The 17,964-nt window shown below is 46.4% G+C and overlaps 2 protein-coding genes across 2 annotated transcripts in view; one reads left to right on the forward strand and one right to left on the reverse strand.

Annotated features, from left to right (window-relative positions):
* On the forward strand, positions 1-16,798 carry GUSB (glucuronidase beta). Its single transcript, XM_074557275.1, has 12 exons — positions 1-268; positions 1,818-2,006; positions 3,181-3,362; positions 3,776-3,918; positions 4,076-4,263; positions 5,089-5,241; positions 5,668-5,846; positions 6,506-6,652; positions 7,646-7,730; positions 9,175-9,351; positions 9,732-9,867; positions 10,915-16,798. Exons 1-12 carry the CDS (start codon positions 32-34, stop codon positions 11,070-11,072), a joined length of 1,974 nt encoding a protein of 657 aa, XP_074413376.1. The 5' UTR covers positions 1-31; the 3' UTR covers positions 11,073-16,798.
* VKORC1L1 (vitamin K epoxide reductase complex subunit 1 like 1) overlaps positions 8,606-17,964 on the reverse strand; it is a 22,024-nt gene continuing 12,665 nt past the window's right edge. The window contains exon 3 of the mRNA XM_074557276.1: positions 8,606-17,138. Within this exon, the coding sequence (XP_074413377.1) occupies positions 16,912-17,138 (227 nt within the window). The 3' untranslated portion in view covers positions 8,606-16,911. The remainder of the gene's footprint in view (positions 17,139-17,964) is intronic.

Consider the following 17,964-nt stretch of genomic DNA (forward strand, 5'->3'; position numbering starts at 1 on the left):
CCTCCGTCAGCGGGTCCCGCCCACAGCCAAGATGGCGCAGGCGGGCGCAGGCGGCGGCACGGCCGGTCCGTGCACGCTGCCCATGCTGCCGGTGCTGCTGCTGTTCCTCCCGGGGCTGGCGGCCGGTCCCGCCGGGATGCTGCAGCCCCGGGACACCCCCTCCCGCGAGCGCAGGGAGCTCGGCGGCCTCTGGAGCTTCCGCGCCGATCTGTCTCCGGGCAGGGACGCCGGGTTCGCGCAGCGCTGGTACCGGCGGCCGCTCCGGCAGGTAGCGGGGAGCAGGGCGGGCGCTGCCCTTCCCCGGGCACGGGCTGCGCTCCTTCCCCTCAGAACCGGGCTCCGGCCCGCTGCAGGGGCTCCTCTTCTTTCTTCCTCTTTTCCTCTTTCCATGCCTTCTTCCCCACCGGGCTGCCGTTCTCCTCACGGTGCTGACCCTGCCCTGTTTTTGAGGCATTTCCTAATTAGCAGCCCCTAATGATGCCCCTGGTGCTGCTCCGAAGGCAAACACCCTTTGAATGAGCCCCATTCACCTCCAGGAGCCTTGCACAGCGCTGAGCTTCCAGCAGCACAGAATCAGCACAAATTGTGCCTGGAAAGGCACTGGGAATTGTTTATTCCGAAGTTTCAGAGTGCTGGTAGAAAAGTTTTGGTGTGACTGAGGTGTGCTTGGAAATAACTGCATTGCCTGACAGAAAGGAGTCAGGGATTTTATGCATAAAATGGATAAGTCGTTCATTATTTCTGGTTTTAGCCTTTTGGCCGGTTTTGTGGCTGGATTGTGGAAGGAGAGAAGAGCTGAAGGGCACTGTGCTGCTGGAAGCTTTGCAGAGGAGAGGAATCCTGAGCTGTGTCCCTTCAAAGAGAGGCTTAGATGAGTGCACTCAACCTGGTTTAGAGCTCAGAGAATCTCCCTGAAGGACTCACAGGTTCTGGCCAACACAGATAAGGGTTTTCCTGCATCAGATATAGAAAATCCTCTTGCCCACCCAAGGATTTTCCCACTAGGATTTTCTGATGAGGGCACTGGGCTCTCTGCAGTGCCAGTGCTGAGTCAGCCACGCACATGATGCCCACCCTGGCTGCCCAGACCTTCCTCATTCCATTTCCTGAGGCTTCCTCAGGAAAGGAGAAGCTGCAGAACTCCTTTGTGCAACGTCCTGAGTGCAGAAAGTGCTGAAAATGAACAGCTCTGTTTGTCAATAGCATCTGGATTCGTCAATATTCAATATATTGTAACACTGCCTCTCTCTAATCTTCATGTTGGAATAAGCAACTGAATGGATTCTGTTGTAATCCCAAGGAATCTCTGTTGTTTCATGCAGTGAGAAAGGCTGGGTTGATCCCAAACAGTTTCGATGGAGAGAAAAATATCCCAAAATACCCATAAATGCCCAAAATATCTATTATTTTGTTACACATTTACTACAGCTCTTAGCTGACAAACAGCACCACAACCCCCACATTGCTCTGGAGCTGTGAAGGAAAAATTTGCACTGAAACAACAACCTGGGTTTGGGTTTTTCACTTCTGTGATTCCGTGATGCCAGGGCCATTAATGAAAACATTTCATTGTACAGCAGGAGGGGAAAAGAAAGGAGCAGCTGTTTCCTGTAGGAACAGGGAGGTTCCTGTGCCTGGTGCTAATCAGGGCTTGTATAGGAGCTGTGAGAGATCTCAGCAGTTTTTAAACAGCTTTTCCCAAGTATTTCCCCTTGGCAAAGGCACTGCAGGGCTGTCACTGGAAGGGGACACCTCCAGTAGTAAAATTCCTCTTTTTAACCTCTCTGTTCCTTCTTTTCCCATGCAATTCCTGCCAGAGCGGGCCTGTGATCGACATGCCGGTGCCTGCCAGCTTCAACGACATCACGCAGGACCCCAGCCTGGAGAATTACATCGGCTGGGTGTGGTACGAGAAGGAGGTGCTGCTGCCCCTGCGCTGGCTGCAGGGCCAGCCCGCCCCCAGGGTGGTGCTGCGCTTCGGCAGCGCCCACTACTACAGCATCGTGGTACGTGCCTCGGGCATCGGCCCTAAACTGGGGACAGTTATTGCTTCCTAAATCAGGCTGGACTAAAGGCGGTTTCATGGTTTGTTCAGCAAATCCATCCCTGCTTCTGTTTGGCATCCCCTGCTGAGCTCGTGCCTGGTTTTCCCCAAGCGAGAATGAATTCCAGTTTCTCTGATCCTGCAGTTTTGGGGTTGGCAATTAAACGTTTCCTGATTGATGGATCTGCCCCATTAATTTAGTTACCAATCCCATCTGCAGTTTTGGGATTGGTAATTAAACATTTCCTGATTGATGGATCTGCCCCACACTGTGTTGTGATGGAGTTCACACGGGTCTTAGGATGAGGGAAGAGATGAGAATGTTGTCTCCATATTTCAGAAAGCTGGTTTATTATTTTATATTTATATATAAATATATATCTATATATAAATATAAAACAATATTTTTATATTTATATAAAAATATATTTATATATAAATATAGAATAATATATTTATAATATGTGAAATATATATAAATATATATTTTTATATATATTTATATAAAATATAGCATATATTTATATATTATATATATAATAATATATATATAAACTATTGGTATAGTTTTTCTGTATATTATTATATATATTAAATTATATTAAATGTATTAATGTAATATATTAAGTTATATTAAATTATATTTAATATATTATATTATAACTGTACTAAAAGAATAGAAGAAAGGATTTCATCAGAAGGCTGGCTAAGAATAGGAAAAGAATGATAACAAAATCTTGTGACTGACTGAGACAGTCCGGACAGCTGGGCTGTGATTGGCCATTAATTAGAAACAACCACATGAGACCAATCACAGATGCACCTGTTGCATTCCACAGCAGCAGATAATCAATGTTTACATTTTGTTCCTGAGGCCTCGCAGCTTCTCAGAAGGAAAAATCCTAAGGAAAGGATTTTTCATAAGACATGTCTGTGACACCGTGTCCCTCAGTGACACTTGATGTGACCCAGACACAGCTCCCAGCAAAGGGAATCCCTCAAAGGTCAAGGCTGATCCCACAAAGATCCTTTGAGGATCAAGAACCCAGTTGTTCCTCCTAACTGGGCTTCCCTTCCCCGTGCTCTGCTGACCCCAAAATCCCACTAACCCATTTTTTTTGTGTCTTTCCTCGCAGTGGGTGAACGGGGTGCAGGTGGTGGAGCACGAAGGGGGGCACCTGCCCTTTGAGGCTGACATCAGCAGCGTGGTGCAGGGCAGCCCGGGCTCCCTGTGCCGCATCACTGTGGCCCTCAACAACACCCTGAGCCCCCACACGCTGCCCCCGGGCTCCATCCAGTACATGGCTGACAAATCCAGGTGAGTGCTGGGCTGTTGTACTGCTGGGATCATCCCAGGGGTGGGACAGGGGCAGTTTGTTCAGGTGCTGGTTCAGAAATCCCTCTGTGGGGTTGTCTTTATGGTGGATTTGTCAGTGGAGCTGTGCTGAATCAGCAGTGAGTTATTGCATCTGGTTTGTGCCCAGATTGGGTGATTTGCCAAGCTGAATCCAGGGCAGGATTGAGAAGCTTGGATTCAGCTGGGAGCTGCAAGTACCAGCTCTCCTGAAGGATGAAGATCTTTTTTAACTTTTGTTAACTGCAAAATCCTTCAGTGTAGCAGCTGACAGACAGGTCCAGCCTGTCATACAGATATTTTACATGATTATTTTGCACTGCCTTCAGCTGTCTGGTGAAGTGTAATGCAGCCTTGCTCCTGTCTTGCTCACCCAGGTACCCCAAGAACTATTTTGTGCAGAACACCAAGTTTGATTTCTTTAATTATGCTGGGATCCACCGCCCCGTTGTGCTGTACACCACTCCTGCTGCCTACATCGACGACATCACTGTGACAACCATCTCATCAGACAGTCTGGGTAGGTGCACTGAGCTCCCTCAGGCTCCACATGGAGGTGCCAAGGGCAGCAGGGAGAACATCCTGCTCTGGTCTGATTGAATTTGTTTCCTAGTGGAGGAAACAAGGCTGAGCTGTCTCCTGCAGGCTCTGATTGTTTTGTGTTTCCTCTGAGCCAGCCAGGGTGCAGTACCAGGTGTCGGTGGTTGGCAGCACTGACAGTTCCTTGTCCCTGAGTTTGCGTGACCAGGAGGGGAAGGTGGTGGCCACAGGTGATGGCCCAGAGGGAGAGCTCAAAGTCCTCAACCCCAACCTCTGGTGGCCTTACCTGATGCACGAGAACCCTGGGTACCTGTACTCCTTGGAGGTAACGTGGCATTTCCTCCTCTCTGGGTGTGGTTAATGGGGTTAAGGCACTGCCTGTGTGTGTGACCAGGGTGGCTCTGCTAATTAAGCACTAATCAAATCAAGCTTTGGCAGCTTCTGAAGGGGTTGGGAGGGAGAAGGGCATTTCTGGAGTGTGCTCTGAGCTGCTGACTGAGGGTCCATCCATCCCCTCTGGGGAGATGAGGAGTTAACAGCTGGAGCCTGGGACATCCTGTGGGGGTTCAGGGCAGTGGTGATGCTCAGGTGCAGAAATGAGGGAGGACGAGCTGCTCTGGTGTTCAGGTGCAGAAATGAGGGAGGATGAGCTGCTGTGATGCTCAGGTGCAGAAATCAGGGAGGATGAGCTGCTCTGATGCTCAGGTGCAGAAATGAGGGAGGATGAGCTGCTCTGGTGTTCAGGTGCAGGAATGAGGGAGGATGAGCTGCTCTGATGCTCAGGTGCAGAAATCAGGGAGGATGAGCTGCTCTGAGTTTCCAGGAAATCAGGGTCACACCTGGGAGCAGGTGATGTGGCAGTCATTGCCTTGGCATCAGGGCATAGAAATGGTCTGTGGGGATGGCATGGGGAAAAGACACTGAAGATTTTGGGATGAACAAAAAGGGTCATCCAGGGGCTCATTCTTTATCCTTCAGCTTCCATTTGTATTTTTGTTCAGTCAGACCCAGCTGCCCCCCAGCAGCAGTGAGGAGCAGGCTGTGTGCTGAGGGCTGGGAAGGGATGTGGGGCCAGAATCTCCCTCCCACACAGGAGAGGGAGCCCTGGGCATCCCTGTGAGGGTCCCTCCTGTTCCTGCCTCCCACACAGGTGAGGATGCAGGCCCAGCTGGACGGGGCCCTGCTGGAGGACGTGTACACGCTGCCCGTGGGCATCCGCACCGTGCACGTCACCAGCAGCCAGTTCCTCATCAACGGCCGCCCCTTCTACTTCCACGGGGTCAACAAGCACGAGGATGCGGATGTGAGTGTGACACCCAGGGCCACCTCAGCTCACACTGCTGCCCACGTGGCACCTGTGCTGCCTCCCCTGCCCTCTCACACCCTCCTCCCAGGCTGAGCACTAAGGGGACACCCACACTGTGTCTGGTCCTGCCATCCCTCAGGGCACATGGATGTGCTGCTGGAGACACTGAAGCATGTCCCAGCTGTCAGCCAGACGTGCTGACAGACAGTCTGATGTGAGGTCCTGGCACAGGTTGCACAGAGAAGCTGTGGCTGCCCCAGTTGGACAGGGCTTGGAGCAGCCATGGCAGGGGTGGAATGATAACAGCTTTAAGGTCCCCTCCAACCAAACCCCTCTGACTGTGGCAGCGGCTGTTGGGTTCCCCACCCCCGGATCAAGCAGGGGAGCTCTGTTCACAAGGGCTGGTTGCTTTTTTCTCCCCAGATCCGTGGCAAAGGCCTGGACTGGCCCCTGATTGTGAAGGATTTCAACCTGCTGCGCTGGCTGGGCGCCAACTCGTTCCGCACCAGCCACTACCCGTACGCCGAGGAGATCATGGACCTGTGTGACGCCTACGGCATCGCCGTCATCGACGAGAGCCCGGGGGTGGGCATCAAACTGCCGTAAGAGCTGCCAGCCCACCCTGCCCTCGCCCCTCTGCTCCCCTCCCAGCTGCTCCCAAGGGTCCCTTTACTGCTGTTACACTGCTGTGCTCAGTGCTGATAGTGGGAGTACTTTGCTCTGTGTGGAAATGTCCCCTTGCGCCACCGTGGTGCCTCAGGGTGTTGGGCAATGCCTCATGATGAGGGCACTTTGCCACATTTTGCCACATGGCTCCATTAATGAGCCCAAACCATGGCCCTGAACTGTGCAGTGAACTTTGGGGAAACAGGGTAGAAGCCATCTGTCACTTTCATTTTTTAAGATTTTTTAAGCTTTCTGATTTGACATTTTTGTAGCAAACTTTCTCACACGCTTCCTGTAAATCACTCCTTGTTTTGAGTTCCTTTATGGAGGAGAAGAAATTTGATGGACTGTTAGTTTATCCAGTGTCATTGGAGAGGTGGCACTGTCACCTTCCAATCCACTGTCACTTTTGGAAAACTATAAATGTTGGGGTCAGAAAATAATCTTCCCTTTTTTTCTTCACCTGGAGAGCAGCGGCCTGAGCTTGTGTTGTGTCCTGTAGTGACAGCCATCCTCAGCTCTGCCATGCTGAGTTTTCTGGATTTTCCCAGGGAAATGGATGCATTTCACACCCTCACCTCCTTCTGTTTTGCAGGGAGAGCTTTGGGAACAGGTCCCTGCAGCACCACCTGGCAGTGATGGAGGAGCTGGTGCGCAGGGATAAGAACAGGCCCTCCGTGGTCATGTGGTCAGTGGCCAACGAGCCGGCCTCAGAGCTGCCCCCAGCTGCTCACTACTTCAAGTGAGTGCCTCTGCTCCTCATCTCGTGGCAGGTGATGCCTCTTCTTCCTTTGGGATGGCACAGAGAGGTAGTAAAGGGAGGGTTGGCATTTTTTGGGAACACTGGAGCTGAACCTGTGGATGCAAACTAAAATGGAAACTTCAAACTAAAATGGAACTGCTGCATGTGTGGAACTGATGCTCAGAACTGTTCCAACGTGTTGGTTCAGAGCCACCAAGACTGCACAAAATTCCCAGGAGTCCACTTGGTTTGAGCATCTCTTCTTGAGCTGAGGGTTGAGTAAAACCAGACCTGGTGAGAATGGAATGTTCCTTGTTAGCACTGGAAGGTGATTGCTGAATCCTTTGAGATTTCCAGCAAAGCTGTAAAATAACTGGCCTTTCACTGTGAACACAAGGTTCTGCAGTCAGGGCTGCTTATTTGTCCTGTGGCTTCCCACTTCAAAGGCACTGCTTTGAGTCCCTGCAGCCCCCTTGGTTTGTTTCTAAAGAGATTTAAGCTTTGCATGGCCCAGAGGCTGCTGTAATGGGCAGCAGAGTGTCCCTGCAGCTGAGGTGCATTAAGAGAGAACTGTCAAGTTTGATCCTTCAGGCTGTTCCACCGCCCTCCTGCAATGCCAGGCCAGCAGCAGAGCTCAACTCTCCCGTTCTGCCCCATCTCCCTCACTCAGGGTTTCCTCAGAAACATCCAACTGTGGCACAGGGCCTCAGGAACACAACCAGGAGCTGTTCAGAGACTTCCCATTGACCTTTTTACAGTTTTGTCCTCAAACTCAACTGTCCCTCCACCTCCTGAGCTGCTGGCACCGCCCAGGTGCCTGTGCTTGGTGTGCTTCACTCTGCTCCTTCTCAGGTGGCCCTTGGTGACAGATATTCTCTTTATTTCACTCAAATCCAGAGCAGCTCAGTCTGTGGGGTGGAGGGACACAGAGGGGAGAGGGGGCTGTGCTGCTCCATGCTGTTGTTGAACTCTTGCTTTACTCTTTGCACACAGGACAGTGATAGCTCACACTAAAGCCCTCGACCCCTCCAGACCCGTCACCTTTGTGACAGATGCTAATTACGCTCTTGATCGTGGTGTAAGTTTGCTTTATTTTCTAGCTTTTTCTTTCTTTCTTTTTTTTTTTTTAATTCATACATTAAATTTCCTTCTCTTATATTCCTTTGCCCCCATTCCTGTCTAAATTTACTGGAGATATTTAGCAGGGAAAGGCTAAAAAAAATTACATTTTTGTTTCTAGTAGAAATCACCTTATCCTATAGTCATAGCTCAGCTAAAAAAAAAAAAAAATCTGTAAGAGAGAACAATTCTTTGTGTGCAGGATTATGGCCCTGGATTCCATTAATATTGTCATGCTTTGCTATGCCATTGATTCTGTTTACTAATGCTCAGGATTTGCACTTGCAATTAAGCCAAAGCTTAAACCTCTTTAAAATGCTCACAACCCTTGTGGAAGTCTAAAGGAAGGAAGCTTTGCTTTAATTCCTGCTTTCAACTGCTCTAGATCTTCTTTGGCAGATGTCTCTTTGTGTTGAATAATCTAAAAGCTCCTCCAGCTCCACAATTAAAGCCCTGGAGCTGGATAAATAATCAAAATGCACTTTCCTTGGATTTTGGGGCCTTTCATAGCATGGACCGAGGATTTTTAACACCTGTATTTGTTTCCAGGGTAGATCCTTGTACAATAATCACCTCTAGCAGGTGAGTTGGTGCTGCCACACATCCCTGGTCCAGGTTACACTTTGGATTTCTTCTCTAATATCCTCTAATCAGCAGGAATGGCTGCAACTCTGAGGTTTTTCCTCCCCACCCCAGAAAAAATCCCAAACCTCTGATGGTTTTAAATTTGAGGGAGCCCAGCAGGAAGCTGCTTTTGATATCCCATTCCCACTCTGCCCAACTGGAGGAGCTCAGGCAAACACACCCAGAGAACAGATCTCTCATACACTGATGTGATATTAGAACTTTTTTTTCTCTTTTATTACAAAACATGTTAAGAGAACATTGAACAAGTTACATACAACATCACTTTATTTTGAGGGGGCTTTGTGCCCTTTTATCACACTGTCCATGTGGTAGAAATGGCAAATAACTTGCAGAATGCTTTAGTCTTAGTATTGCACCATTGATGCACAAAATTTAGTTGCTAGTCAAAATATTTGACCACTCACTTGATAATCACATTCCAATACTCAAAAAGAAAAAGTACATCTAAATGTACCAGCAAGCCAGAGACATCTTGGAAACAAAAAAACTTCTAACAAACCTGAGAATGAAACGTGTTGATCTTGTCTAACTCTTTGCTGTGACTTCCTAATCTGTAAGAAAAATGCCAAATTAATGCTGTTAGCTTATTAAAATTATCCTTTTTTTCTGGGAAAGAGATTATATCTGGAGAGCCTGAGTGATGGGGGAACAATGAATTCTATGTGTAATAAACCTGGATTCCATTAATTGAACCCAAAGGAGGATTTAGATTTACCAGAGAAGGTTGAAGAACACTCTCACCTTGTTTTTTGCAGGCTCCCTACGTGGATGTGATTTGTGTGAACAGCTACTTCTCCTGGTACCATGACCCAGGGCACCTGGAGGTGATCCCACTGCAACTCACAGCCCAGTTTGAGAACTGGTACAAAACCTACCACAAACCCATTATCCAGAGTGAATATGGAGCAGACTCAGTGCCTGGGCTGCACAGTGTGAGTGTTGTGGTGGAAACAGCTCTTGGAGGCAGAAAATGGGCACTGGGAGAGGCTGGCACCCCTGGGCCTGGCTGTGCCCAAAAGGCTCCAGGATTGGGATCCTGCTCCACCAAAACCAGAGAGCTCTGCCACTCACTCTGTCTGCTACAGAGAACTCCAAAATCTGTCCTTGAAGTGCTAAAAATGCTGAAATGAAAGCAGACCCTGGAGAAGGGAGGTTCCTGGTGCTGTCCCATGCAGGGGGTGGCACACCAGGAGAATTCCCCCTGGGAGCTGTGTGTTTGCTGATGGTCACAGCAGCAGAGGCGGCCCCAGAGCTGTGGGCAGGAGGGCTCTGGGTGGGATTGTTTGTGCCCTGAGCTCTCTCCTGGCTGCAGGACCCCCCCATGATGTTCAGTGAGGAGTACCAGCAGGCCATGCTCAGGGAGTACCACTCTGTGCTGGACAAGAAGAGGAAGGAGTACGTGGTTGGGGAGCTCATCTGGAATTTTGCTGATTTCATGACCAATCAAGGTGAGATTTTATTTATATCCTAAACCTCTCCATCATCCCTGGGAGTTTAGTGCTTGTGCCACACCAACACTGTGCTGAAGGGTGGGACAAAAGGCTCTCTGTTCACCAGGTTTTGTCACAAAATCCAGCATGCCCAGAGCCAAGAGAGAAGGTCCTGCCTGTGCTGAATTGCACAGATGCTCCCAGGAGCATGGGACAGTGCACAGGGGAAGCTTGTGAGGACCCAGCTGCTCCTGGTTTTGGCCACCCTCAATTCAGAGCTTCAGGCAGCTGTCAGGGACATCTCCCTTGCTTCCAGTGTCACCTGCAGCTGCCCTGGGAACAGAGCACCTGAAATAATCACAATTTACTTGGTGGAGGTTCAGCAGCAGAGGAGCAGATGCCACACTGGCACACAGCTGGCTCACCATGCCACTCCACCCATTATTAACAGATAAGTGCAGTCACAAAGGAAGGGAAATTCCCTAATTCACAGCAATGAAACAATCACAACTCAGATCTAACAATGAACCTGTTCTGCTTATGCCACCTGCAGTGGCTTGGGGTGGTGAGCAGTCAGGGAGAGGGAGAACAGCACTAAAATACCCTGCAGAGCACCAGGACAGGCTTTGGAGAGCTCAGTGGTGGCAGTGCCCAGAAAAGCAGCATCAAAAAGGACTCAGAAAATGTAGACAAGGTCACACACAGATGCAGTTCCAGGCTCTCAACCTGTTGCAGTCCTTTTCTCTAATTTCCTGTAAAAACCAAAACAGGCAGAAAGGATCCAGACAGCACACAGGACAGTGAGCAGTCACCACCGTTTCCTCCATGCAATCTGAAGGTGGAGCCAATCTCCAGCACTGAGAACCCTGATCCCTGGGCACACCCAGTGCTGTCCCAGCCCAGCAGCTGCATTGCCCTGTCCCATCCACGGCTCCCTGACTGTGCAAACAAAGTGCAGAGGTCCCTTCCACGTGGCCTGATTTAGTCCCTGCACTGTAAGAGCTCACAGCAGAGCCTGGTTTGTACATTCTGTATAAATGTCTGTGGTTTATAACTTCTCTGCAGGCACCACCCGAGTTCTGGGTAACAAGAAGGGAATCTTCACCCGGCAGCGCCAGCCCAAAGCCGCCGCCTTTGTCCTTAGGGACAGGTACTGGAGGATTGCAAACGAGTCAAGCTGTCTTCCTCCTGCAACATCATCACATTCCCTCTTCCTAAAATGAAAACAAAGGGTTTAGTGGCTGGGGATGATGCTGAACTCGTTATTAAATCTCTGTTTAAATAAGTTCTATGCCTGATTCAAGTCTTGCAAGTCCAGTGCGATTTCTAGTCCACCTGAAGTAGTTACTGTGATGCAAAGCAGATCAGAAACTTTTGTTTCCTCTGCTCAGCCAAGTCTGGAGGCTTCTTGTTTCCAGGCAGGAAAACAAATATTCACTTTCCAGGAGCTGAAGTTAAGAAATCCTGACTGAGGTATCTGTTTATGGCAAAAAAAAATTACAAATATTACATGATACAACTCAATGCTGAACTTAAAAACAAAACCTAAGTTATTCTAAATGAACACCACATCCCTCTAAAGCAAATGAGGTTTTCCAGTTCAACTCCCCTAAGAGTTAACACTACTGAGATCACAGCAAACTGCCCACAGGACAGCAGAGGAGCACAGTTTGTGCAGCTGCTCTGGCCTGGCAGGATGGATGTGTGAGAAATCCTGAGCATTCCCAGCAGCAGGAGGGCGTGAGGCACCCAGCACATCCAACAGAGAGCTTGGAATTCCTGTTCCAGCAGCAAGGTGGAATGTTACACAGGGAGGGACCACCTCAACTCATCTTGAAATCTATTTATTTTACAGTACCAAAACTGTGCCCAACAATGCCACTTCCATGTGCGAGGGCTTCCTTCATATTCAGTATCACCACAGGAAGAGCAGCCCAGAGGGAAATTCTGTTCCAAACCTCAGGGGCAGGGCCAGGTGTAAATAAATCCCTGTGCTGCTGCAGTGCTGTCCCTTTAGGCTTTAGCCTGGCATGGATCACAGCAGCACTTTGCAAAACTCAGAATATTTAATCTGAGTTTTAAGTTAATCAGACTCCCCAGCACTGTCCTAAAAGCAGCAGCACAAGGAGCAGAACAACAAAAGCAGAGGCTGCCCAAAGCATTTGGGAAGTTCCAATCTGGAGTTTGATTATTGGAATTCACAGATTCTGGGTGAAACTGGTGCCTCAGTGCCTCAGGGAAGTGACCAAATCTGACCCTATAAAGGAAATATTTGCTTTTCTCTCGTGTGCTGGCCAAATTCTGTTCCCTTCAGAGGGGGTACACGAGGAACCAACAGCACTTCCACCCTGCCCCAGCACAGTGAGGACACAGATGTTCACTGCAGAATCCACAACAATTTTTCTTGTGTTTTTAAGGGAAAAGAAACAACACTACAGCATTCCTCACACCGTGCTAGGCCTAGATTTTCTCTAGAACTAAACCCCCAGAATATAAAACTCTATGCACAATAAAAAGCCATTTGTTCAACCACACCATGGTACTGCCAGCTAGCAGCGTTTGAAAGTCATTTCAACTTCATCATCCTTTAAAAACTCATTTTCTTCAATTTCAACAGACCTGACCAAAACACAGATGAGGATTTGACATTTGTCACTCCTTACAAAGCAGGGCTCAGCTCAGCCCCCCAAAATCTGAGCACACATCTGAGGGTTAATTCCTGCTTGTTCTCAGCAAACCCCTCCCCGATTCCAGGGACACTCCCAACACTTTTTCCAGGGATTTTGTGGTCTGTGGGACCAGCTTTGAGCAGCCCCAATAAAGCAGAAAGTGATAAAAACCACAAGGTTGGGGCTTTTTTTTTTTGTTTTGTTTCTTTTTTTTGCTTAAAGAACTGTAAACATTGAAAGCCTCAAGTCAACGCTGCTCAGCCTTTACACACAATGCTCAGGCAGACACAAAGCTGCAGGAATTCTACTGGGAAAATGGGATCTGGGGAGAATCAAGTGCTTTAACCCTTCTACAGCTAAACACACACAAGGTCTTGGGGAAAACCACACGACTTGGTACAATTTCTAGAAACAGAATTACAGTACTGACATTAAAAACAGTTTCTAAGGCTCAGACTGAGTCCAAAAAGGCCTCTGGTTGGGTTCATTCAAGCTCTTATGTTTGGACTGCATGAATGCAGCATAAGAATGATTGCAGCAAGACATCCACAGGTAATTTCTACATTTATTTTTGTTGGGTTTTTTTTTTCTATTTTTTTTTATACCAAAAAAAGTTATGTGCAACAAATAGAATTCGTACATATTTACATGGTTTTTTTACCTGTTAGCAAAATTGAATCCTAAACCTCCAGTAGAGAATCTCTCAGCCTATTTTGAGAAAAGAAACATCTGCCCAATGACTCCTTTTTAAATGGGTGTTGGATTTGAAAGCACTGGGAATAAATAGTTGATGGAACAGACTATACAGAACAAACACCTAATAATATTTAGGCCATGCTTAACACAGTTTTGTGGTAACAGAATACTTCAGGATCTTTTCTGGACCAGTTAAAACAGCATTTAAAGCCAAGCTCTGATCTCAGCCCACATAAAGGAGGAGCAGAACTGCCTGGAGCACCTCACCAACCAGCACTAAAATGGCAACCCCAGCATCCAGAAACCCCCTCAGCAGAGATCTGCTGTCCCTGCAGAGCCCAAAGGTGCTCAGCAATGTTCCATTGGCCTCAGGGTCACAAATGCTTCACTGGGAGAAATTTCCAGGAATATTCATTTCCTCCCTGGCCTTAAAGAGTAGCAAGTACCTTACAGTAAGAGGATTTCGGGAATGGTTAATTCCTAAGCAGGGTTGGGATGAGGTTTTGTTGCCTTTCCAATCTGCCCCTCACTGTGAAATTTCCAACTCAGAATATTCCATGATCCTAAAGGAATTTTGGGATTCTGAGGGAGCCAAAGAGGGGCAGGAAGAGCCCAGATTCAGAACCTCTGTTTGGGTACTGTGAATTTTATCCCTTTCACCCTCCTGAGTGCTGAAACCACAACAAGGATCTCTGTAACCCCCTGTCCCTTGCCAGCCCAAATATCATTTACCTGCCTTTACCCAGACTCCTGCATCCTGGAGACATTTTAGGATTTGCCTTTGGATTTGGAAGGATAAAATCAGTACCAAGCACACATTTGCCACCACATTTTGGCTGGGGCAGGCAGGGAGGCACAGCTGCACTCCTGATTTCAATCACAACCCATTTTACTGGAAGGAAAATGCTGTTTCTATCATTGGGAGCAGCAAGGAAAGAGTCAAAAGAACTGGAAGCAGAAAGGTCCAGATTTCTCCTGCTAAGATAATTCTGCCCTTTATTCAGGCCAACTGCATTTCTGAAGCACGAGAGAGAACGAGAAGAAATCAGGGCCCATTTCTAGCAAATCACTTCCAGTAAAAAGGAACTGCAAGGGAAGCACACAAGACAAGAGAGTTCACAATTAAGGATCAGATTTGCAAAGCTGTGCACAAAAAGTGTGGCTGCAAATTCTCCCAGAGCCCAAACTCCAGCTCCATTTGCTCCCTATGTGCACACGAACAAGGACTGCTGAAAATCTGGCCCTAAACATTTTTACTAAACAAACTGAATCAACAGACTATGCCCACACAAACAAGCACAAGACACAGTGAAGTTAAGTCAACACCAATACTTTCAGCTGATGGAGCTTTTTTTTCCTCTTTTTTTTTTCCCAGAATTGGACCAAGTACTCATGGATTAGACTTGTCTCCAAGGCTGCTTGCTCTGAGACAGGAGCAACTTGGAGGCAGCACATGTTCACCTCTTCCTTGGATGAGAAAAAGATCTTTAGTGTAGATCACAGGAATGCACTGAAATAAAATCTATACAACACATTAAACACTGCTACTGCCTCAGGGCTTGGGAGAGAACAGGGCCAAGCCTTGAGGGACCAATTCAACACCATTCACTCCCCTCAATATCAAAGTGGAAGGCATTTGAGAGACACAACTAAACATCAAGACAAGCTTTAACTATACTCTGGTCAATACAAAACTCATTTAATGGATTGTTGGCTAAAACTGTCAGACGAGGGACAAGTCATTTAGTGTTACATGCAACAGATGTTACTCACACCACACAACTCTGTACAGAAAAGCAGTTTCCACCTCCACCCTTGGTGCAAACCAGAATTACTTCAGTAGTAATTTCAATATTAATTTTGTGAATTTGATCTCCAACCTTGTTTTGCTCTATGGAAACACTGCTTGTTTCACAGTCAAGTTTATCCTTAGTGTTTAAAATCACTTACAATGGAAGTGTCTCTCTGACATTCGTGTTTGAGAATGGAAATGCTAAAAGGAGTTAAATTATTCTTTAAATAAATGGGTATGCAGTTGGAATTGTTCATATTTCGAACTGACAAGGGCAAAAAGCAGCACAGCACCAATTACAGAAAGTAGCTGAACCCACACATTTTGGTGTCACACAGTCTGAAACACAAATATTTCACTTTTCCAAATCACATCAACCTTTTAAATTAAACTGAAAACAATACTGCTACCACTTCTCAGTCTAAAAACTAAAACCAGATCTCTTAATACTCTTCTATCCCCAGCAAGTTTGCTGAGAATTTTGTTTGTTCATTTTTAAAGCAAGGACACTTCTGCCTGCCAAGTTCAACACAAAGTATTTGGTTTAAGATTTGAAGACAGAAGGCACTTTTAACATTCAGCCTTAGAATACTGAGTGCAGAAACAATGTGTACAATTTTGTTCCTTTGTTTAAATCTGCAGTTTAATATTTTTTTTCCCCAATTAGTTCTTAGAAAGAGCAATGATAGCACTATATCACATTTCATTTTCAGGAGCACATTGACTTACTTATCCCATTAAACAGGTTGCCCTTCCAAGAGATCTTCTCTGTGTGTGTGTGTCAGGCCTAAAGTTCATTTCCCAATATAGCACAAAGCAAAGATCCTGACCAAGATCAATTAAGGAACTGCTTTTTCAGTGCACTGCTTGGTTATCCTGCTCACTCAGTGGTTTCCACTGCAAATTGCAATTCTATACTGCAGCATTCACAGAACATCAAACATCAGTAACACTGGCTGGCTGAGCACAGCTCCAAATGGAACAGCTCTGCTTGGAAATGGAGTCCTTTCAAAGAACACTTCATCCAACCCCCAGTCTGCAATTCAGCTTTTCATTGACCACATGAAGCTATTTTTGTTCTGTACAGAAATTAATGAGGTTGTCGTTTAATCAACATACTTCAGGTTTCAGCTTTAATTCCATTTTTGTTACTGGAGACAAAAAAAAAAAAAAAAAAAAGGGAAAAAAAAAAGAAAAGAAAAAATGGAACCAACCCCAAGCATCATTCTTGTGAGAGCAGCAACTCCATGTTCTTTAGAGGTCACTTCTTCCATCGTGTCAGTCGACTCTGAGCTGAACCCTCTGACAGCTCCTAACCAAACCCATGGGACAGTGAGTTCTCCAGGGATGAAACCAAGAGTTCTAATTTTATTTACAGTATAAGTCCTAGTCAAATCTAAGTCCATCAGCTAAAAAAAAAAAAAAAAAAAAAGAAAAAAAGAAAAAAAAAAGAAAAAAAATACACTTACTGTAAACATGGCAACATTAAATATGGTGATGCTAGTCTAGAATATTTCATGTCATGATCACATCTTGTTATACCTGAATTTATATACAGGATATTTTATAGCAAGTGTTACCCACTTCACAAGTGGAGGGGGAAGAGAGAGAGTCTAGGTTTTGCTGTGGCTAAAACTCCTTCAAAGTAAAGTTAAAGCTTGTCTTTGATTGTTATAGAGCTTTCTTTCACAACCACATTGAAACTGAAGATTAGCACAGAGAAATTATCTGGGGCCCCTTGAAATTTATCATTCAAAATTTCCATTATGATTCTCGTGGTGGGGGGGGGGGAGGAAAGAGGGGGGCAAAAAGTGTCTGATATGGAGAATAAAAAAATTACTGCAAAATAAACTTAATGGAAGTTGGGTCTTCAGACTGTCAGTCAAAAGTTCCAGCAGGGGTTTGTTATTCCTGTTTGGGTTGGAGTTGCCTCTTCCAGGCCTCGTTCAAATAAACTAGTCGTTTGTAGTTGATGATAAAGAGAATGAAGTTCAGCAAATATGTGAGCACGCAGACAATGCAAAATTCCTTCAGCACGAAGTACAGGATGTAGGCCAAGTACAGGGACCCTACTACAGACACTATGGAGGATGTCATGAGGATCAGAGCTGCTACTGCACTTGCTGTCATACCTGCAACGAGAGAGACAAAGTCACTCACCCCTCTCCACACAGAGCAAAGCTCAATTCAAACTGAGCCACTCAGCAAGAGTTACACCAAATTCTGGTTAAAATAACAGCTGGGTATTTGGAGAGGAGCAAAACTGAATTCAAACTCAGCAAGAGTTACACAAAATTTTGGTTAAAATGCCACCTGGGTATTGGAGAGGAGCAAAACTGAATTCAAGCTCAGCCCCTCAGGAAGAGTTACACAAAATTTTGGTTAAAATGCCACCTGGGTATTGGAGAGGAGCAAAACTGAATTCAAACTCCGTCACTCAGCAAGTTACACAAAATTCTGGTTAAAATAACACCTGGGTATTTGGAGAGGAGCAAAACTCAATTCAAACTCAGCAAGAGTTCCACAAAATTTTGGTTAAAATGCCACCTGGGTATTGGAGACGAGCAAAACTTAATTCAAATTCAGTCACTCAGCAAGAGTTCCACAAAATTTTGGTTAAAATAACACCTGGGCATTTGGAGAGGAGCAAAACTGAATTCAAACTGAGCCACTCAGCAAGAGTTACACAAAATTCTGGTTAAAATAACACCTGGGTATTTGGAGAGGAGCAAAACTGAATTCAAACTCAGCCCCTCAGCAAGAGCTACACAAAATTCTGGTTAAAATGCCAGCTGGGTATTTGGAGAGGAGCAAAACTGAATTCAAATTCAGCCACTCAGGAAGAGTTACACAAAATTCTGGTTAAAATAACACCTAGGTATTGGAGAGGAGCAAAACTGAATTCAAACTGAGCCCCTCAGCAAGAGTTACACAAAATTTTGGTTAAAATAACACGTG

This window comes from Zonotrichia albicollis, chromosome 22, assembly GCF_047830755.1.
Source record: "Zonotrichia albicollis isolate bZonAlb1 chromosome 22, bZonAlb1.hap1, whole genome shotgun sequence".
Lineage (NCBI taxonomy): Eukaryota > Metazoa > Chordata > Aves > Passeriformes > Passerellidae > Zonotrichia > Zonotrichia albicollis.